Here is a 23,169-nt window from a genome sequence, read left to right on the forward strand (position 1 = left end):
GGACGTCCAAACCACTTTGCAGGCCGATGGGGTTCCTCATTAGATGACAAGATTTGCCATAAACATTCCGGACACCATAACCCAAACGTATATCGGAGCTTTGAGGATCTCCTTTGGAGATGCCCTAAGTGGCTAACCCACGTCACGTCAGATAAATCTTTGGTCAAAACCCAAGTGTAGAGGACACCCGACATATCTAACTCCTCAAACATACCAAGGCGATCCCTCTCATTTTCCTCCCCTAACCCTAGACTGCTAGAGTAAACTCTCCCCTCCAGACTTCATTGGTGAGTCCGTGGATTCGCCTCTCCTCTGCCTGCCGCTCCCGGCGGACGGTGGCGGGGAGGGGAATCCCGGTGCCTTCGCTCAAGTTACTAATTTAGGTTAGGATTTTTTTAGTCCTCGCAGGTGCGGCACTTCAGTGGATGGTGGCGCATCTTCTTTGAGTTTGTCTTCCAAACTCCAATCTTCCTCGAGTTTGTCTGTGTGATGTAGTCGACAGAGTTTCGACGTAGATTCCTTGCATCTCTTTTAGGGAGGTGAGGTTAGGGTTTCTCGTCAGGTGCTTCAGATCTATGTAAGGGTCGCGGCTCCAGGGCACTGGCCCTTATGGGCACGTGCACCAAGACTTCACGGATGTCATCGACAAGATCAAGCCGGCTCCAATCAGGGAGTGACGACAGCGTCGCGCGGCTAGTTCTGACGGCAGTAGTGGTTATTCGGCGGTTTCAAAATATCAATGTAATTATTATTATGTTTGAGAAATTTTGTATTTTCGGTGAATCTTCATAATAGATTTGATGCTTTTTGTAATTAAAAAAACAAGTAAAGAGGATGATGATGAACAGATCGATCGTTGCAAATTTTCCGCAAATCTAGAGCCGCTCCCCAATGGAGCTCAGCAAGGGTGCATCATTGCGCCGGAGCTGGCCGCTCGGGACGGAACACTACTCTCACGTCGAGCTCCTTGCCGCTACCGCGGACAGGGACGCTGCCGTTGTTTGTCAGCTGGAAAACAGAGTGCCGTGGCTCCCGTAAATACAAGATAGAAAAAATAACAGAGCATCATTCATAGTACTGTACTGAATATTGACTGAATTCAACATAAGCATGAACTGCACAACCACAACATAGATGTGCTTATGCTAGACATTTCATTGTCTAAAATAGCTAAATGAGTTGTTCCAACAAATTGGTAGCCAAGATACATTTTTGCAGAAAAGCAATAGCGCTGACGTTGTCTTTGAGATCAGGTAGTCCTTCCAACCACATCCAAGATTGATCGTTGACGTAGTAAGCAACCAATTGGGTCTTTGAGATAGGGGAGTCCTTCCAACCACATTGAGATTCATCTTCAACTCGACCTTATCCTTATGAGCGGAAGTGGATATCAGGAGAAGCCGTCGCTGACCCTGCTGTCATCTTCTTCCTCAACAAATCCACCTCCTCGCTGGTCCGTGGATAACTCGAAGGACGAACCTCCATGTGAGGGAACTTCTCGGCACAAAATTCGCACACCTTCCTGTCGTGTAGGGATACCTCCCTGATGTTCACCGCAGCTTGAATTACACGCATGACATATCCCGTGAAATTGTCATCGGACTGGAAGCCATAGATAATTAGCCTCGCCAGATTCTTGTGCTTAAAATGAGGATCAGATGGCTCCCACTTCACATCCGATATTTCGGACAAACTCTTTTGTGACTCCATTCGGCACTTATGGTCCCATACTGTAATGCAGAGCTCCTCTACGTGTGGTGCAGCTTCAAGAACGAACATTGTCCAAGAGATATCACATTCTTCGGGGTGGTGATCCAGCTTCAGAAATCGGAGTTTGGCAAGCACAGGAGCAAGGACTTTTGGGCATTCTGGTTGAACCCAAATCTGTGAGAGATAAAACAAATTAGAAGTAATAATGCATGCAATTTGTGCATAAATTGCATCATCAAGTGATGCATATGTTACTACCATCAGATATAAACATCATACATGAATGGGAAAGAGATGATTAGAGTACCTTTTCGCTTACAAAGTCCAGATACAAATCGCTTACTGTGGGTGCACTGGCAAGCAGCTTGCTTAAGTTGAGGATCTTGCCTGAAAGGTTTGCATTAGCAAGACTGAGCTTCCAAAGCTGAGGGACAAAACCAAGAACCAAGGGATTTTCATCACAGGGCCAATGATTGTAGGTCATCCGCTGGAGCTTTGGTAGACAGTCAAGCACCACTGTTTTAAATTCCCCAAAGGTGATAACAAGCTCAACGAGTCGAGCGTGTTCTACATGCAGCACCGAGCGGAACCCCCCATCACACTCGAAGAAAGACAGGGACTCGAGCTGCTTGCAGGTGCTAAGAATGTTGGGTATGTTCGATTCACCAAACCTCAAAAACCGTAGATCCAGCCGCGTGAGACCAGCAAATGCATCCTGGCAATCACGAACAAAATCATTGAACTGCTGACCAAAGAGCAGGCGATGGGCATCAGTGCAACATCCGTTATCCCTCAGTGGCATGATCTCAAACTCAGCTGCATCCAACTTCTGGGTCGCCATGGCGAGGCCGACCGATTTTCCGATGGAGAGACAGCGAGAGGGAACCAAGAAAAATTTGAGCTTCAGCTTGCGAACGGTGATCTGTGGAGACCTCGTACTAAGGATCTTGTCCGTCACGTCAGCCACAACACCATCCATTTGAACCAAATCACGAGGGCTAAGATCAATTACAATTTGCGAGAGCATAGTTGGCAGCTTCTGCATTTTCTTCGAAAGGATGCAGGTTCTTACAGCATCAAGGGTACCAACTCTCTCGAGGATGTTGATCAGCAAATCATTGGGCAGCTTGCTTAGCCTGTCCTCCGCATTACCAGCTGTTTTGGCAGACTGTGTTTCCACCGTCTCGAGGATGTTGTTGACCAGCACATCATTGGGCAGCTTGCGTAACCTTTCCTCCCTATTACCAGCTGCTTTCTTCGACTGTGTTTTCACCGTCTCACGGACTTTGACCACAACATCACTTGGCAGCTCGCTTAGCCTTTCCTCCCCATAACAAGCTGCTTTCTTCGACTGCGTTAAGGGGACGGATTAGTCATCAGTGATAGATTGATAATTTGTAAGAACAAATAAAGCACACAAAAAAAATGACTTACATCACGGCTGCGGCGGCGATCTCTATTGAACTTCATGGCGATCCGATCTCAAAAGGAACAAAACAGACAACTTGCGTCGACAAACAAAACGCCAGCAGTTATTCTTGAAACGATGCTCCTTTGGTGTGTGACAATCGTCGAAAATCAGGATTGAGTGCTTATTATAGCCTCCTCTGAATCCGATCCAACCTGGCATACAATTCGTAAGTCAGACTGATTTACCATCGTTTCACAAGAGGCGGGCATATTAAAACAGCACTTTTTTCTAATACAAACCGAAATTGGTCCTTTTCTTCTTCGAATCCGATTACAGAACGAGATTGCCACATGTGTTTCCTTATTACTACTTCTTCGAATGAATCCGACCACAGAACAAACTTGTACTAGTTTTGTTTTTCATGATTGCACTTCTTTAGCGGTTAATCAGCGCATCTCTAGCCGGTCCCTCGCGCTGGTGCGTCAATAAGAGCATCTCCAATAAGTGCAAGAGCATGCTAGCCTAGCCGCCGGCGTGTGTGCTTGCCTGCGTCAGTAATTGCCAGTGCGTGCGTGCCGCCGGGTGCCAGAAGAGGAGGGCGAGAACGGAAGGGAGCCAGGGAGGCCATACCTGCGCTCGGGGCGGCGGACGCTGGGGACAGGGGCGCGTTTGGAGAGGAACCACGAGAGCGACGGAAGGGCGCGTCCGCCTTCAGTGCCGAGAGCGAGCCGTCCAGCGTCGGGTGCGGCAAGGAGGACGACGGCGTCAGGCGGCGGCGAGCGGCGCGGCACGAACCGTGGCGGCGTCCGGGGAATTTGCGAACAGAGAAGCCGAGGACCGAGCGGAAACAGGCTCGGCTCGGCCTCGTCGCAAAACGGGCCCAAATTTGCTGCTCGGCTCGGCCTATTTCCTTCTCAACCTGAGCTGGAGTGGGTTTCGGGCTGTTCTCGGGTGAACATTAAAATCAGAAAAAAAAAAACCACTAGAAAGCCCGAATCCCTCTAGCCCTCTTTCAATCGGCTGTCGCTGCCCCTGCCACCACGAATGACTGGATCTAGCTGTCGGGGTCGCCGACGAATTGACGTCAGGGGGCACCGCCGAGTCAATGTGAGAGGGGCCACTACTGTTGGGTCGATGTTACGGCCAGAACGGGGCCGCATAGCTACTCCCAGCACCCACTTTTTTTTAAACCATGCAGGAGAACTGGGACCGCATAGCTACTCCCAGCACCCACTGGCGCACCAAGCTCTAGATCCATGCCCGGCCTGCCACCACCGAGAAAGAAGAAGTACCACATCATGCAATAGCGGCCATGAGGGACGTGTGTGTCGGAGATTAAGGCTCATGACAGTGAAAGTAGCACTGGATCAGCTCCTTCCAGTCATCGGAGCACGCTGGTTGTGCCTACGACGTGACGGTGGTACACCTCCATGGAAGCCGAGCAAGGATAAATTTGCCCCTCAACAGCGTCGCCGTCCCGAAGTTCGTCATCGTTCCCCTAACGGTTTCCTTCCGATGGGTATGGGAGAATCGGAAGACCTTTGAGAGGATCAAGGCAGTGCACGCCGACGAGGCCTACCACTCCTAAAGAACTGAATAGCATTGACCAGCCAATTCATATCATCACAGGCGCGCGAGTGGCCTATCTGTGACTCGGGGTCAGTGATGAAAGATTTATCACCGATGATGAGTCCCTTTAGTTATCCGGTAACGGGTAGCAGAAAGATTCTCTGCCTCTTTCCTCAAAGTGTGACCCTGAGTTATCAAAGCCATGAGAGGACGTGCACCGTGACAAGGGTTCCTACGAAGCTTTTTTGAAAGTATTAAATTCTAGTTTTTGGACCGGATCGTTATCACCTTTTCTACTGAAGACTTATAATAAAAATAGGAATGAGTATGAGGTCTTGATTCTTACAACCATATGTTTATGGTCGGGATCACCATGATATTAATTTGGGCTCTAGAAGACACCCGTTAAAAATGTGCTTGCAACGAGACAAAGTTGGGGTGTGCCCAAATTACGTTTTGACCGAAACGCGCCATGCATCAAGAGTTAGTTGTCCAACCGTATGCCCTATCCGTCACGCAGGGTTACCTCAAAGATAAATCTGACATGAACATTGGACGCCTAATGACTGCACCACATGTATCCCAAAGGATTGACTTCACGCTACCATACTAAACCAAGTTCAGGCACGCCATGGCAAGAGTTCCAATAAAATTCATTGAATTTCGGCATGATCATCGACTGAAGTTGAGACCAAATTTTTTGAAAGAAGGCAACCGAAAGGCCATCAGGGCAGACGCCGAACCCGCCATCATGGCGACGATTGCCCCCCTCCCTGCACCCCACCTCTTCTGGAAAGAATGACAGTGCCAGCTCCCCATTCTCAAGGTCAGGTACCTTGGCCGCCACTGGCCAAAAGTCAACTGCCAAGGAAATCCCATCACGGGGTTCCTCAAAATGTCCATGTCTGCATTATTTTAGAGATAATCTTTTTTCCTTTTTTCTGGTTGTCTGGACTAATTTGAAGTTGGGATCATACATTAAGGTTGTGAAGGCCCACCTATTACTTATTTTAGGTACAAGTTCCCCTTTTCTGGTTGTCTGGACTAATTCTAGAAATGCTCATTTTCCCCTTTTCTGGCCTCTAGTACTTATTTTAGGTACAAGTTCAAGATTGGTGTCCCACGCGTTACAAGATTCCCATGTCTTTGCACCACAATATTAGACTAGGGGTACGATGCTTGGGTTGAAGTACTTGGTGGTAAAACTTGGTAAAACTTGTATGAGATCAGCTTAATTGCACGAATATGGCTGACAGTTTATTCTCCAAAAACATCATGTGCATATTTCGTTTGCTACTTTATCATGCCCAAAAGGCGCAAGTGCTAATTTACTTCACTACTCCCAAAATGAAATAAATTATGATCTTCCAAAGTGGTGCCATATATTAGGGGATTGTTTTACCTTTTCTATAAGTAAACATGCTCACTTTATTGATTAACAATACTCATCGGGGTACAGTGTAGATCTTATTATTTTTTAACACATGTAGTTTCTTTTTTTGCATGGCAATACGTGCTTCATTTATATATCATACAATGTAGATTGGGGGACTGATGGAGCCATAGATGACGGCCTTCAGGAATACCTAAGAGCGTATTTAGCAAGGCTATGTGCCTCGAAATTGGAAGATCTTTAGTGGGCCGCATATGAGTGTTCTTCATAACCTTACTGTTGTGTTGAAGTGGGCCTATTGGCTCAATTTTGTAGATTAGCCCAAGCCCAATCTTAATAGGTCCACCACAAGAGAGACATACACATATCTACATCGTCTGCCCTAACGCTGTCCCCTCCCTACCCACCCTCCGCACCATCCGCCGGCGGCGGCCACCGATCTCCTCGCCGGACTTGTCCCCTAAACCAGCTCCGCTCCAGATGCTACCTTCCAGATGAAGAAGGAAGATCTAATCCATTCAGCAGTCGGATTCGAAGAAGGAAGGGACAGGTGCCAATTTCGTTCTGTCCCAAGATTCCAAGAGGAAAGGGATCAATTTCGGTTTGTATTAGAAAAAGGAGCTGTTTTTCTATGTCTGCGTCGCGTGAGATAATAGTAAATCGGCCGGTCTACGGATTCCATACCGGCTTGAAGAGGATTCAGAAACCTCCTCCGTCTCCGTCTCTTCTTTTGGGATTGGGATCCGAGGAGGCTATATAACAAGATCAGGCTGGGCGCCGGCGATTGTCGCACACAGAGGGGTCATCCTTTCAAGATTCTTTTTTGTTTGTGTTCTGTTTATCCTCGCAAGTTGGTCTCTTTTGTCATCGCATCAACATGAAGTTTAATAGGGGTCGCCGCCACCGACGGAACGTAAGTCGGTGCTTATGTTTTGTTTCATTCATTCATTTTATGAAAGTCAATTTATCGATCTATCACCGATGACTAATCTTCCACCTCGCAAAATGCAGTCGAAGGCAGAAGTTGGTAGTGGAGGCATGCTAAGCAAGCTGCCTGGCGATATACAAGCTTGTAATTGGGACAGGCTAAGTGAGCTGCCCGCCGATGTGCTGCTCAACATTCTCGAGAGGGTGGGCACACTTGATGTTGTAAGAACCTGCATCCTTTCGAAGCAGATGCAGAAGCTGCCAGCTATGCTCTCGCAGATCGTCATTGATCTCAGCCCTCGTGATTTGTTTCAAAAAAGTGATGTCGTGGCTGATGTGACCAACAAGATTCTTAGTAAGAGGCCTCCACACATCACCATTCGCAAGCTGAAGCTCAAATTTGTCTTGAGTCCTTCTCGTTGTCTTTCCATCGGCAAATCCGTTGGCCTCGCCATGACAACTCAGAAATTTGATGCAGCTGAGTTTGAGATCATGACGCCGCTGGATTTCCATCTTTGCACTGATGCCTATTGCCTGCTCTTTGCTAAGCAGTTCAATAATTTTGTTCATGATTGTCCAGATGCATTTGCTGGTCTCACGCGGCTGCATCTACGAAATATGAGGTTTGGTGAATCAGACATACCCAACATCCTAAGCAATTGCAAGCGGCTGGAGTCACTGTCTTTCTTCATGTGTGGCGTGGGGATCGGTTCGGTTCTGCATGTGGAACACACTCAACTCGTCGAGCTTGTTATGTCCTATTGTGTATTCAAAACAGTGGACCTCAGCTCTCTACCAAAGCTCCAAAGGATGACCTTTGGTGATTGGCCCTGTGATGAAAATCCGTTGGTTCTTGGTTTTGTCCCTCAGCTTTCCAAGATCAGTCTTGCTAATCCAAACTTTTCAGGCAAGACCCACAACTTAAGCAAGCTGCTTGCTAATGCCCCTACTGTAAATGATTTGTTTCTGGAGTTTCGAAGTGAAAAGGTACTCACTCTAATCATCTCTATCCCATTCTTGTTTATTGTATGATGTTTATATCTGACGGTAGTAACTTATGCATCACTTGATGATGCAATTTACTCACAACTTGCACGCATTAATACTTCTAATTTGTTTTATCTCTCCCAGATATGGGTTCAACCAGAATGCCCGAGAGTGCTTGCTCCTGTTCTCGCCAGATTACGGTTTGTGAATCTGGATCACCTTCCTGAAGAATGTGATATATCTTGGACAATGTTCCTTCTTGAAGCTGCACCGTCGGTAGAGGACCTTTGCATCATAGTATGGGATCATAAGTGCCGAAAGAAGTCACATGAGAGTTACTCCAAGAAAACAGAAGTGAAGTGGGAGGCATCTGATCCTGATTTTAAGCACAAGAATCTGGCGAGGCTAACTATTTACGGCTTCCAGTCCGATGGCAATTTCACAAGATATGTCAGGCGTGTTATTCAAGCTGCGGTGAATATCAGGAAGGTATCTCTGCACGACAGGAAGGCATGCCAGCTCTGTGCTGAAAAGTTTCCTCATGCTGAGGTTCGTCCTTCGGGTTATCCACGGACCAGCAAGGAGATGGATTCGTCGAGGAAGAAGATGGCAGCGGCGTCGGCGGCGGCTTGTCCTGATATTCACTTTTGCTCATAAACGGTTGATTTGAACATGAATGTGGTTGGAAGGAGCAATGTTGGTTTTCTGCAGTAATGTGCTCCCTCTTGTCCATAAAAGTAGACGTTTTAGACCGACCATACAAGTCTCTGAAACGTCTTATATTTATGAACAGAGGGAGTATCTCGTCTACCAATTTGTTGGAAGAACTCATTTAAATTCCCGACAAGTGAACAGATAAAATAAGCACATCTATGTTGAGGCCGCCCGTGCTTATGTTGAATATACAGTCAATATTCTGTTAATTTTTTTCTATCTTTTATTTTTGAGAGCCACTGCACTCGCTGTTTTTCATGGAAATGCAAACGCAAGCTTTGCTGCACAGTGGTCTGTTCCCAGCGGCCAGCAAGAGCAGTTCCTTGGGAAATGCTTTGCTGAAGATTTGCAGCTCTCGATCAGTTCATCATCGATCTTTACACTTGTTTTTTTTTACCACGAGATGTACATGACCTGATGTGGGGTTAGCGTCTTCGCACGTTGGCTATTTGTCCAGAAAAGAAAGCTCCTGTTTGTGTGCACAGAAGAGATTTTAGTGCTTATTTACTTCACCGGCTATAGCTAGCACGGCTGTCCTGGTTCGTTAATTGTACTCAAACGACAGACGTTTCTGATCAAGGTGCTTGCAGGAATATATTTTTAGGAGAAAGGTATTTGGTGAACGTCCTGAAAATAGAGATATACTTCCTCTATTTTTAAATATAAGTTTTTTCATAGATTTGAATATGGACTACATACGCTTGAATATAGACGTGTTTTAGAATGTAGATTTACTTAGTTTATATTAAAATCTCTAGAAAAACTTATATTTAAAAACGGAGGGAGTAGAACCAAATGATTAGAATCGCTCGGCCATGATCAATTCCCTCCCCACGTGTGGCCTGTTTTCTTTTTCTTTTTTTTTGCGTGCTTTGCAAGCCACGTCTTCGCTTCTCTTGCAAGTCCAAGGTAAAAAGCCAAAAAAACAAAATGCTATGAACCATTTAGTCTAGCACACATTTTTTCATTACACACAACACACGTTCTTTTCTTAGTCGCACACAACACCACATGCTATATGTATCTTTGTACTATTAGTTGTAACTCAAACAAATAGCGATCAGACTGATTATTCTACCGTTTCCCTTTACATTACACACTACTTCCTCCGTTCCTAAATGCAAGTCTTTGTAGAGATTTCATTATGAACCACATACGGATGTATCTAGATGCATTTTAGAGTGTCAATTCGCTTATTTTGCTCCGTATATAGGCCATAGTAAAATCTCTACAAAGACTTATATTTAGAAACGAGGAAGTAGTTCACGTGGCTTCACGATGTTTCTCCACATTCTCCATCGGGTCACATTTTTCTTTTACTTTTTACACTGGTTCATGAATACTCAACTTAAAGATATTGGGTATTCTCATGCGATAGTTATCAGACGGCTTGTACTATGGTTACTAGCCTGCTCCTGTCATAGTTATCAGTCAGCTCATGTCATAGATATAAACATCATGGTAACTTTCATTCGGGAAAAAAGTGGTTTAAACATACCCCAATAATTTTTGTGTAAATATCATGATAATATACGCATCACAGACCTGATAACTTATGTAACTTTGACACAAAAATATATCGTTGAAAAACATACCTCCGATAACTTATGTGTAAATAATATGATAATATACGCATCACAAACCTGATAACCTACAAACAAACACCATGGTTAACTTTTTGACCAGGGGGAGGGGTGAAAACTTATCACCGGTAACTAATGTGTAAATACTAAATTATATAACAATATATACACCGCATACATGATAACACACCGCTGTAAATTTTTGACCCCAGGTTTTTTTTATTAAAAACATACCCTGATAACTTTTGTGTAAATAACATGGTAATATGTGGAGGCAGGCGTTTGGTCTATAGGTGTGCATACACCCAATATGGAAAATAGTAATTAAATAAAAAATCTAAAATCTAAAAATATTTTGGAAATAAACTGAACCTTCCATTGTACTTGTGGAAAAATTCCCAAAAAGGAACAAAAAGAACTTTGATAATCAGATCCACCATCACCTGCTAACGCAGCACAGCCACCCCTCCTAATAATCCCTGATTTGCAAACACTTATGAAACAGTGAATCTCTCTTTCACGCAGGGAAAAAATGCATATAGTTACCCCATGCTATATAAGAATCCAAGCAAAAATGACCCTTTTTTGCGAGAGAATTTTTCAATCTATTCATAATCATAACCAAGTCTATGGACCACCTAGCGACGGCTGCAAACACTGGAGTGAGCCGAATGCATGCCGTCATCATCGGCCCTACCTCACCGGAGTCGAGCAAACCTTATTGTAGTAGACAGTCGGGGAAAACGCCATGGTAAGGCCCCAAAGAACCAGTGCAACAGAGCGGCAACCATCGCCGATGAAGAGAGTCTCAGATCAGAAAGATCAAACCTCTAAGCACATGAAAGAAGACGAAAACTGGATCCGAATAGATCCACTGAAGACCAGCACCAATCCCATGAGATTTGACAGTGACACACCTCCACACGACCTCCGACGATGCTAGACGTACCATCATGGGACAAGAATCAGACATGAAAGACATTATTACTACTGAGGGACATCGTCACTGCCACACAGCCCCAATCAAGAAGCGGATATTAGTGATCTAAAAAGCAGATATTCAATTCTTTAGTTACACTAGTCAATGTGTACATTCAATGCATGTTAATTTAAAAGTATATTAAGTGGATGCGGATACTAATTAGAATATTATTTGCGTGTTATTATGTGATTAGCACTATATTTGGCATGAAATTAACTGCAAACGTCTTGAGCGCTCGATATTAAGATAGTCTAGGTCGTTGGATTGACATGATTTGATGGCCGAGATTAATTAGATCTCTCCTTTAGGTCTTTTTATATTGGTATAGATTAATACTAATGTAACTAAAGGTAGTACTAATGTAATTAAGCAGATATTTCCTTACAGTAATCTAGTTTAGTTATATGAATCTTTAGATCACTAAATTAGTGATCTAAAAAGCAGATATTTGATTGTGAGCTCGGGCTCAGCTGATCTCGAAATCATCACCACACCCTAGCATGTGGATGTGTGTCGGTCTTTGTATTTCTGTCAGGTATAGCACATGCAACTAACAGACCGTATAATTCGACTTATTTACTGATGATGATGCCACTGCTACAACACGTAGTTTCATTTTTTCTTTGATCTACGGGCATCGATAGTAAGACAAGAAATGAAGATGAGAGGTCAACTAATTACGATGTGTACGCGCTGGGTGTTTTATGAATCAGCTGCAGTTGCATGCAAAATTGTCGTCTAAAGTCGTGATAGTAATCTACTGGAGAGAGAACGGATCTGGATGTGGGGAGGGGGAGGCGGCGGCGCGGAGCGGAGGGGAGGGGAGAAGAAAGGGCAGGGCGCTTATATATGGTGCTAACCCTAACGCCCGGCGCAATTTTGGTTTTCCTTCACTTTTCTTTAATTTCACCAGTGTGTTTTTTATCTCGCTGCAGCTCTCGTTTTTGTGGCTATTGGGTCTTAAATTTCACCGGTGTGATTTTCCTTCACTTTTCTTAAATTTCACCAGTGCTGCCCAGTTTTTTCTTAACCCTCTACTATCATTTTTTTGGTGGGCGCGTGTCGGGCTTTCACGTGTTTTCTGCTCAGTTTTTTTGAGCACTGAGGAGGGGAGTCATCCCCGTCGGCAAGCGCTCGCCGACAAGGGGCTGGCGGGAGGTCAGGGTCTCATGGAGCGAGGGCAGCTGCTGCCGAGCAGCTCTGAGTAGAGGGAGGCTAGCTGTTGTGGAGCAGCGGGAGGAGGGAGGGAAGGTGGTACCGGGAGGAGGATGACGGAACTTTTCGTCAGGGGCGTCAGTAGCAAGTGCTCGTTGAAGAGGTCGAAATCAGTCATCATCGATGGTCAAGCAGAAGGCAAAAGGAGTTATTACTCCTACCCCGGCTCTCATCTCCTTGAGTTAATTTTGAGATGGCAATGGGCACCCATCACATACGTATCTGATTTCATGGTTGACCAAAAGATTTCGTTGAGCCGGTCGAAGTTCGTCCACCTCGCCCGCGACCAGCGCTCGCCATCGGGGCCGGATTTTTTTGGCTGTGCGCACGTCGAACGACAACCGGAGGGATCTCAATTTTTTTGCCGGAGGGTGCTAGATTGCAGCGAGGGAAAACGGGTTTTGTCGGATGCGAACCTTAAAAGGGATTTGTATGATACTCCCATTTTTTTGTAAATGATACACTTAATTAGGCTGCTCCCAATGGACCGGTACTTAGATGAGATGCTAAGCATATTAAATAGCTTAGCAACGAAAGTCCCCAATGCATAGGTGCTTAGCTTCTTGTAGCTAAGCTCCCTTCATTTAATGATTTAGCTACTAAACTCTCTCATGCATTGGTGAGTTTGCTTCATTTAAATGTTTTGCCTAAGTTCACGCGTTTAGCATTGGTTCTTCATGGGGTCACCAAACCCATCTCTCTTCTCTTAATTGCCTTGCCACATCAGATTTTTCGTCTACATGACATGCTTAGCATCCGTACAAGATGGAGCATTGGGAGGGGTCTTAGACACATCATGTAATAAATATAAGCATCGATGCTTTCAAAACTTGATTTATTTTATTATGCACATTTCTAAGCACCTTGTATTATACAAGGTCTTACATACTTCGCTAAGGCTGATTGTAATGGGTATAAGTTAGTATGATATACTACCTCTCTAATGCATAGTATCATATATTAGTATTATAAATGACTTTATTTATTACCATGCATGACACATAATGGCATAATATTTATTATGATACGGTATCATGATATGATATACTTAACCAGCTCTCTCTTCATTTAATTATGTGTCACCTCATAAAATTGCCTAATTGGTATGCATAATACTAACTACAATATTACCATTACGACTAGCCTAAGAAAGAAATAGGAGCTCTCATAACTAGGAATCCCTAGTAAAAACAAATTACTCTTTCCCAGAAATTGAGTGGATCGAGCTTTTTATGAACTGCGCTGCTAATGGATCCCTAGTAAATTTCTATACAGGTAAACCATCAAATCCGTCAATCGTAATGACCATGATTGTCTTCATGTGCTTTAAAAACTCGCATTAAAAAGAACATCTAAAATAATTAGACTATGATCTGCAATGCTAAAAAATTGTTGAAATAAGTGAATAGAAGAATCATAGCCAATCTTTTTTGCATGGTAATCACAATCAATTCTTACTAACCTCTATATGAAGCGCAAGTGAACGACGGCGAGACCAAGCTAGTTTGGAACATGACGACGACGTCCTTCTTTTAGATCCGACAACCGGAGAAGCTAAAGCATCCACCCACACCATTAGCCACACCTGCAAAATAGAGCAATCAATTTTGCGTCAATGGGATCCTCGTACGTGCTTCCAGTTCATGTATTCCAAACATAGATTGCAGAATACGTTGTATGGTAAAAGCTTGCTGACATGGAGAAAGAGAAAGCAAAGTTTTCTTAAGAAAGTACTCCATACATTTCTAAATATTTATCTTTTTAGATATTTCAAATGGACTATCACATATGGATGTATATAGACATATTTTAGAATGTAGATTCACTCATTTTATTTGGTATGTAGTCACTTATTGAAATCTTCACAAAGACAAATATTTATGAACAGAGAAAGTAGAACGAAGATAAAGAAAGGCAAAAGGAGCGGGCAGCCTAGTGGTATGGACCCCGTGGACACAAAATCTGTCCTCTCAAACTGGTCACGTCTAAAAATTTGTTTTGCACAACCGGATATCTAAATGAGCAAACATCAAATCAACACAAACACATGCAACGCAAATTATCTCTATGATTCAACAATAATTGTTCGGCTACTACATCAGCACATGTCATTGGACTACCAAAAATCGACATGCTGTACCTACATCATAGCTATGGGCAGAGATCATGGACGGCTGCCCTTGCACTTCCTTGCGCCCTTGCCGTCTTTCTCGCGGTAGTAGCACTCGAAAACACAAAATGGATCTGGCTGGATCTACTCATCACCGGAGTTGTCTGGCATGTCGTTGTCCTCCTTCTCTTGCTTGAGGAGTAGTCCAGCCATGGTGCGGACCGCCCTATTTTGCTCCCGGACGAGGGCGCACGTGTTCCTCCTCTGTCGCTTTTGTAGGATGTGAGCATGAATGACCTCTTCCTATGCGGCGACGTGCACGGTCGCACCCGTCGCCTCTATCTATGTCGACGGCAAGACGGACATCGACCACCCTCATCCCCTTCTTCCCACGGCGGGCGCACTTGTCTCTTTAGCATTCAAACTCTGACGCACCGGAGATGGGAGGCTAATGGACCGCGATACCCCAGCCCCGACGGATCCGAGCGCCCATTGCCCTACAACAATGGATTTGCGTTGGATAAATCCCGACGTTGGTCGGGGGCACCTCGCGGGAGAGGTAGAGGTAGAGGGCAATGCCGACGGCTATTTCCTCCTCCACCTCGAATGGTACGACATCCCAGTCAATGAATCCAGAGTGGTCGAAGTCAGATCCGCTACTCGTCATGCCGAAGAAGGCCGGAGATCGCCGAAAGGGAGCTTGGGAACGGAGCAGAGCGAAGTGGAGTGGCTAGGGTATTGTCCGGAGAGCGAATGAGGATGAATATACATGAGGTCGAGACCATATTTAGACTGGATACCATTGGTACCGATCAGGTCGGATGTTTTGGGGCTGGTTTGAGGCACCCGTCTCTAACTTGGGTGCTGAGAACGTCTTCCCATGCAAAATAACCCCATGTGGCAAACTAGCAGCGGAGAGGAAGCCTTCAAGAGAGCCCCGTTTGCAAAGAGGAGTATGTTGCAATGCAGAAAGAAAATGCTGAACTGTGGTGGAGATATGTTGTCATGGGGGAGAAACCGAAAAACAAAAAGAGGAAGCAAGGAGAAAACCAAAGGGAGTGTGGCTATTTGTGAACAAGAGGATCGCGACAGTTTCCAAAAATCAACGAAAATGTTAACGCCACACATGTGGCATTTAGAAACCCGCCCACACACATTCGATGCCGTTCGATCCATCTGCACGAATTTTATAGAAATTGCAATCGGGGTCAAAAGCCACGTAAGCAAACGGTGTTGCGTGGGCGAAACACTCCTCGCCCGAACGCGTGCGGCAGTTCACAATTCAGCCCGAACGCTTAGATGTTGAATCTTCAAGCATCTGCCGAAGGACCAGCGCACCTTATCCTCTCGCCTCAGGCCCCCACCCCCACTCCACTCGCTAGAGCGGCTGTGGCGGAGCCTTCCCCCTGCATCGACGGCGGCCTCCGCGTCAACAGCGGCGGGCATGGAGGAGTGCAGCTACGCGACGAGGAGCTCCGCTGCTCCCATGGAAGCCTTGCGCCGAGGAGCTCCCCTCCACCCACCCCGCATCGACGGAGGCCCCTGCTTCGACGGCTGCGGCCTCCCATGACGGCCTGACATGGAGGAGTGCGGCGGCGGCGCTCTCCCTTCGTCTCCGTGCGCGGCGGCGGCGCTCTCCCTTCGTCTCCGTGCGTGGCGGCGGCGGCGGAGGTGTGCATGCGCATAGCAGAAGGATGGTACCGCGAGCAGTTTTGGCGGCGGGTTCGATTCCGGCGAGGACAAGAAGGCCTCCGCGCTTGGGGCTGCACGGTCCGACGATGTTTCTGCTATGCAGGCGATTTGGGCTCGGCTCCACCCCCTGCAGAGGCCGGTGCCCCCGACGACTATCGCCTCCTGCCGTGAGCCCGAGCTGCCAGTGCTACCGCCGCGCTCTTGGTACTGCTCGTCGCAACCCCAGAGCAACCTCCTCCCACTCCTCCAGCTGGCGCCACTGCCCTCCATGGTGAGTCCATCCCCTGCTAGATACATCCGGGGGGCTAGCCGCTGGATGCTCTGCTTCATCAGTGTCGCACTGCCCCCAAAATTTGGCGCTCTGCATTTTGCTAACTGTTGCTGCTAACTGCTATTTTGGTCCATGTTCTGTAGCGTTGTTGCTGACTAATGTGTGCTAGTAGCTAACTCATGGAGATGATAGGGGGAATGGAACGATGTGCATTGGTCAGTAGAGATTCCCATGGCTTCCTCCTAGCCTTGCTTTTTTCTGTAGCAACTTCATCATGTGAGAGGAAGCCAAGGGGATCACGAAGTTATGTAGTGGAGTTGCCATGAAACTTTGTTGCCATGGGCATAATATGTTACGAGTAGTTGCCATGGCTTTGATAAAAAAAATTCATGGCAAATTTTGAACATACATTTGCCATGGCAATTTTTCATCATTTTCCTTATCATTTCATATTCGTGGCAAATTATTCTATGAAACCATGGTAAATTTGAAAAAAAATCCAACTACAATTTTTGATTATGCATTTTTTCCATGGCAAATTTGATCATTTTTTGCGTTGTTTCACCTACACAACAATTTAATCATACTAACAGATGGCAAATATTGGTAAAATACCATGGCAAATTTGAACATGCATTTTTGCCATGGCAAATTTGATCATACATTTGCCATGGCAAATTTAAAATATGCATTTTTTGCCATGGCAAATTTGAAATATTCATTTTTTCTGCCATGGCAAATTTGAATATGCATTTTGCCATGGCAAATGTGAAGTATGGCAGTTTTTGCCATGTCAAATCTGAATATGCAGTTTTGCCATGGAAAATTTAATCATTTTTTGTGTTGTTTTCTCATACATGGCAATTTTAATCACATAAAATACGGCAAGTTTTGGTAAATACCATGGCAAATTTGAACATGCTTTTGCCATGGCAATTTTCTCTTTCTTTTTAACATGGAAAAATTGCTTCATATTTTTTGACCATGGCAATTTACTTTCATGGAGCATGGGCAACTGTAGTTACGGAGCATGGCAATTTCTTTTGTTTGCAACATGTCCAAAAATCACTTTTGTTTGGACCACAGATTTTAGTTTAATAGATCGTGGCAAATATAGTTTATGGAACATGGCAATTTTATTATATGGACCATGGCAAATGTCTTCTCTTTTTTTTGCAGCATGGCATTTTTCTTTTTGAACGGGCCCATGGAAAATTTAGTGAATGCATCATGGGACTTATAGTTTATGGATCATGGCATTTTTTAGTCTATGCCTCATACAAATTTTCTATTTTTTGAACAGGACCATGGCAAATTTTCTTTCATGGCAGTTCGTGGAGCGTGGCAATTTTTCGTCCTTCTTTGCAACACGGCAAATTTTCTTTTTGAATGGGACCATGGCAAATGTAGTTTACGGGGCATGGTAAATTTTTAATTATATGAACCATGGCAAATTTTCTTTCTTTATTGCAACATGGCAAATTTTCTGTTTTCAATGGGACCATGGCAATCTCAGTGCATCTTTCATGGCAACGGTAGTTTATGGAGCATGGCAGATTTTCTTCCTTCTTTTACAAGCTTGCAAATTTTGTTTTCGAACAGGACCATGGCAAACTTAGTGTGTGTATCATGGCAAATGCAATTTTCGGAGCATGGCAATTTCCAATTTTAAGGACCATGGTAAATTTTCTTTCCTTTTTTGCAACATGGCAAATTTTCTTCTTTGAAGGGACCATGGCAAATTTAATGGGACCATGGCAACATTAGATTTACTCATGTTTCAAAAATAGATACCATCGCAATTTTATTTGCCCCATGGCAAATTAAGTTCAAGCATGGCAAATGTAGTTTAAGGGTCATGGCAATGTTCTTTTCCTTTAGCAACACGGCAAAATCTACTTTCCATTTGACAATGGCAATGTAACTCCTCCCCCGGCCTAGACGTCGACTAAGATGCCGACCAGGAGGTCGTCCTCCATGATGACGACCATGATTTTTTTGTTTTGTTTTTTGAAAACATGGCATTTGTTTGAATTTTTATGTGATGGCAAGTTGATATGCACCCCCGCTGCAAAACTTGCCATGTTTTTAGCTTGGGAAACAACAATATTTTCCATGGCAAATTCATACAATTTGCCATCATATAGCAGTAGAGATGTCATGGCAAATTTTCAACCAATTTTTTTCCTTGGGTATAATCAATATGCAGTTTTTGCGTTGGCATTGTTTACTGCTTAGACCATGGTAATTCCAATACTTTTAGACCATATTTTTTCATAACCAGATCAATAACAGCAATTTTAATAGAAATCATTCGTATACAGCAACTCTATCAAACTTGTTGCGCCATGGCATTACATATATATGTATATATATCATTTTATACAATACTTTTCCATGTACACTTTGCAAACTTGTTGCCATGGCAAAAAAATTCTGACACAAGTCAAATTGTTTTTGTTGGCACGTATGTACTATACGCAACTGTATTGTTTTTAATTTTTATAAACACATGTTCCTGGTGCTGTTTTTTGGCTTGTTTTAGTGAAGCAATAGGTAACTGGGCTGCATGTGCTTTTTTCGCTGCCAGCGTCATGTTGTGCCAACAGGAAATCATTCGGTCTGGGTTTGATCCCGCACGAAACATGTATGTTGATACAGGGGTGTGTGGTAGGGTATTCCTCCTGCCACACGTGTGGACGGTTCTAATATTCGCCCACACATGGCACATGTGGGCTGTCTTCTGCTCACACCACACACGGTGTGTGGACGGGTATTGCTTCCACCACACGTGTGGCAGTTATCGTTTCCAAAATCAATACTCCTTATGCTAATCTTTGGGTCCACGTTGTCTTGTATCGTGACGGAGCACATATTTTACCTACTCCAACTTGTAGTTTCCCACGACCACACGATAGGAGAATTGCTAGCCACAGATCAGGTTCCAAAAAAGGCCATTGCAGCCTTGCCGCGTTACCTGTAAACTTGTGAACCTTTGAGTATGCTCAATCGTTATAACAACTACTCCCTCCGTTTCTAAATATCTGTCTTTGTAGCGATTTTAATAAGTGACTACATACGGAGTAAAATAAGTGAATCTACACTTTAAAATATGTCTATATACATTCATAGACGATAGTCTATTTGAAATCTCTAAAAAACAAATATTTAGAAACGGAGGAAGTATATTATTATTATGGTCATTTTGCTCAAAAAATACACTGTAGCAGAATCTCTACTCCTAAGGGAGCAGTTGGTAGTCTCGCTTCCAGGTTTTTTCTAGTCCCACCTTCCATGGTTTTTTTTCGTCCTAAAAAAATCTACGAAATTTCGTAGGTTAACCAGGGACAACTCCCACCTCCCAGGTTTCTTTTCGTCCCACCTCCCATGGTTTTTTTGGTACCTCGTCCCACCTCACACTAAGCCGCCACGAATCGCAAAAACCACCTACCTTAGCCAAATCAACAAATCTCTCTCATTAATGCAATTTTCTTTAGGAAATAAATAATAGATTCTTTCCTACCTTAGCCAAATCAACGGATCTCTTCTATTAATACAATTTGCTTTAGCAAACAAATAATAGATTCTTTCCTACCTTAACCAAATCAACGGATCTCTCCCATTAATGTAATTTGCTTTAGCAAACAAATAATAGATTCTTTCCTACCTTAGCCAAATCTACGAAATCTCTCTCATTAATGCAATTTGCTTTAGGAAACAAATAATAAATTTTCAGAAAACAAATAATCTCTAATCTCTAATAATTTCTACTCCTAATGAAACAGTTGGTAGTCTCCTCCCACCTTCCACGGTTTTTTTGGTACCTCCTCCCACCTCCGCTGGTTTTTTTTCGTAGATTTTTTTCGTCCCCTCCCCTCACTTCATCGGTTTATTTTCGCGTCATCCTCTCACACAACGAAAGAAATCTAAACAGATCAGAACTTTCCATACTGGCGCAAGTTATTTAGTAATGTAGAATCAATCACGAACAATCTCTAAAGATAAAATATAAATTAATTAACCTTACCTTAAATCACTCAATTACATTAATTAGAAAACAAATAATTGATTTTCAAAAAATCGCTCAATCACGTAAACCTTACCTTAACTCACGGATGGTAATCAATCTCCAAACAAAGGAAACAATACATCGAGGGAGCAGTAAATAAACTCCCTTTCTTATGACATGTATATGACCTTTCCTTCCCTCTACATTGTCGAGCGTTCTTGATTCTCGAGGCCGATGCTTGGGCTGCGTCACTGGGTCGTGACAGTGCTGGAGGACGAGGACGACGAGGCCGGGTGCCGCGGCCGGTGAAGGGGGCAAAGAAGGGCGGCTTCCCTGGCCCTGGCCATGGCCGTGACCCTGGGAGTTGGTGCGGTGGAAGTGGCACTTGAAGGACACGGCGTGAGTGGCCGACGCGCAGACGCGCTTGGAAGCGGGCCCGTGGCCCGTGCCGGACGGCGCCGACGCCGACCCGGGCCACCTCCTCCGCGTATTCTTGGAGCTGTGGCTGGCCGATTTACATGAAATTAATTCCCTCAGTTGTGGTAGCAAATATAATACACATAATCTATATTGTTATGTACTAGCGTGTGTGTGTGAAATAGATGGATTATGGTCCCGTACCCAATAAGATGGATATGTGTGTGCTAGAGAGAGAGAGGGAGAGGGGGAGAGAGTGAGGAAGAGGGAGGCAGAGAGTGTGTGTGAGGAATTGATGGTAAAAAGGTCGCCAATGTCACTTGATATATATGAGAATATTAATATTGAACTTTTAAAATTAATATGGCCCCGTTGCAACGCGCGGGTGTTCTTCTAGTCACCAAATTTACATAGTATCCTTCTTATTTGGCCTTCCGGTCGCCATGTATGGTGCATCGGGACCTTTTGGAGCATGCTCCACATGTCATATGTTAGTAATGTGTAGTTTTCATGTGACGGGAAGAAAACATTGGGTGCGCTACCCACCAACTTGGACGCACATGAACCCTCACATCGAAACCGGTCAACATTCTTCCTGCCCTCTGCCGGTGACATCGCGGCGTCATGGATTGGCAGCGTCACCCCAAATTCAGTCGCTTACCCATAAATTGCGAGTAAAGTCCAACTAATATATGTCAACTCCAATGGGATTCTCATGTCTTGTTAGTTCATACTACTCCACGAAGAATAACCGTGTACCAGAAGGGTTGGGCGCTCTTTGCTGGGTCATTCGTGTTGTTGGTTTTCATAATTTTTATAGTTCCCCTATTTCAAAATACAAGGTGCAATAATTTTTATAAAATCCGTACCTCTTTAAGTTTGACCAAATTTATAGATAAATTTTGTATCAATATTCATAATATCAAATCGGTCTCATTAGATTCATCATAAAATAAAATTTCATATTTTATTTATTTATTTATTGCGAGGAGCATATTTTATTTATTTAGAATCGTGCATGTCGATGTCAAAATTATGAACCAAATCCAAAATTAAATACCTCAATCTGTGATAACTCCAAAACTAAAGAGCATAATGTATTTATAGATAGTAAATGGTTAAAAGGGTAAATCCTAGTTAATGGCACATAATCCCGAGGATCTTGACGCCTCATTAATTAGTACTCCCTACGTATAAAAAATATAAGACGGTTTTTCGCACTATGATAGGGTCAAGCGAAAAAGTCTTATATCGGTAAAAATCGGAAACAAAAGGAACAAACGAAGTATTCAACCTCATTAATAGTGGAAGAATAAGTCGACAATAAAAAAACTTAAGTTTCAATAGTAATTACCTATGTGGTAGTCGGACTTTGCAGCGCCAAGATCCATGACAAAATCAGCACACATGGCGTGAATCTCCGTAGCCTGATTTAGAAGGCGTCGAATTCCTTTAGGCCTTGCTCAACCTTGCACACATGGGTGGAGGGAGATTAAGGCCACGGCTCCTAGGATCTGCGGAGCGGCAGTTTGCTGGCTCCTAGATTTTGCACTATAACTCCATCCGTCCCCGGAGCGGAGTGACGCCGAACAGGGCCTAGGTCGCGCTGCAGGCCAAAATCCCCTCGATGCTCAAGAACAGGTCCTCAGCTGGACCCGTTCCGTTTGACGGAGAATCGACCACCGCCCCATCGGCGCGGCGCACCTGGTAGGATTGAATCGTGGTAGAGATGGCATGGTTGCGATGCAGGAGCGACGAAAATAAAGGAGATCTGAAAGAGAGAGAGAGGCAGGGCCGAACGGGGAGTCTGCCTAGTTTATTTTATGGATGGGCGAGAGGCTACAGCCCCGACCACGCAACGTTGCCTCCTAGCGACCCAGTAGATCTCGTATCGTGGCAAAGTACTGACTTTATTACACGAGTACTACGTGTTTTACGTGGCCGAACTAGTGCCAAGTCACTGGATGCTGGGGCCGTCTGATATTTGGCCCAGGAGTCGGTGAGATTGGTGATCAAGGAGTTCTTAACCGTGCTTTCCACGATTTGCAGACAATGGCCCGGTCCCATCGATTGTACAGACTGCTCGCCACCACCCCGCATGGGCCGCGAAAAAATGTACTCATGGACGCCATGTCACTGATCCACGAGAAACGATTTCAGCCGTTTGTTTTGATTGGTT

At 44.4% G+C, this 23,169-nt stretch overlaps 2 protein-coding genes across 9 annotated transcripts; one reads left to right on the forward strand and one right to left on the reverse strand.

The window, feature by feature from the left end:
- Positions 1-1,048: 1,048 nt before the first annotated feature.
- Positions 1,049-22,856, reverse strand: LOC125515501. Of its 6 annotated transcripts, none has more exons than XM_048680991.1 (7): positions 22,345-22,856; positions 20,762-21,078; positions 13,954-14,076; positions 10,307-10,362; positions 3,145-3,333; positions 2,018-3,061; positions 1,049-1,884 (listed from the first exon to the last, which is right to left on the reverse strand). In XM_048680991.1, the coding sequence occupies exons 5-7, from the start codon at positions 3,178-3,180 to the stop codon at positions 1,372-1,374; spliced, it is 1,593 nt and encodes a 530-aa protein (XP_048536948.1). In that variant the 5' UTR covers positions 3,181-3,333; positions 10,307-10,362; positions 13,954-14,076; positions 20,762-21,078; positions 22,345-22,856; the 3' UTR covers positions 1,049-1,371. The 6 variants fall into 6 exon arrangements, with proteins under 6 accessions (XP_048536948.1, XP_048536946.1, XP_048536949.1 ...); XM_048680989.1 differs by having other exon boundaries at positions 20,668-21,078; XM_048680992.1 differs by lacking the exon at positions 20,762-21,078 and having other exon boundaries at positions 10,355-10,362.
- Positions 6,490-8,805, forward strand: LOC125515502. 3 transcript variants are annotated; one of them, XM_048680996.1, is made up of 3 exons: positions 6,490-7,365; positions 7,591-7,997; positions 8,142-8,805. In XM_048680996.1, exons 1-3 carry the CDS (start codon positions 7,011-7,013, stop codon positions 8,652-8,654), a joined length of 1,275 nt encoding a protein of 424 aa, XP_048536953.1. In that variant the 5' UTR covers positions 6,490-7,010; the 3' UTR covers positions 8,655-8,805. The 3 variants fall into 3 exon arrangements, with proteins under 3 accessions (XP_048536953.1, XP_048536951.1, XP_048536952.1); XM_048680995.1 differs by having other exon boundaries at positions 6,492-6,996; positions 7,095-7,997; XM_048680994.1 differs by having other exon boundaries at positions 6,491-7,997.
- Positions 22,857-23,169: the final 313 nt, after the last annotated feature.

Source organism: Triticum urartu, chromosome 6, assembly GCF_003073215.2.
Source record: "Triticum urartu cultivar G1812 chromosome 6, Tu2.1, whole genome shotgun sequence".
NCBI lineage: Eukaryota > Viridiplantae > Streptophyta > Magnoliopsida > Poales > Poaceae > Triticum > Triticum urartu.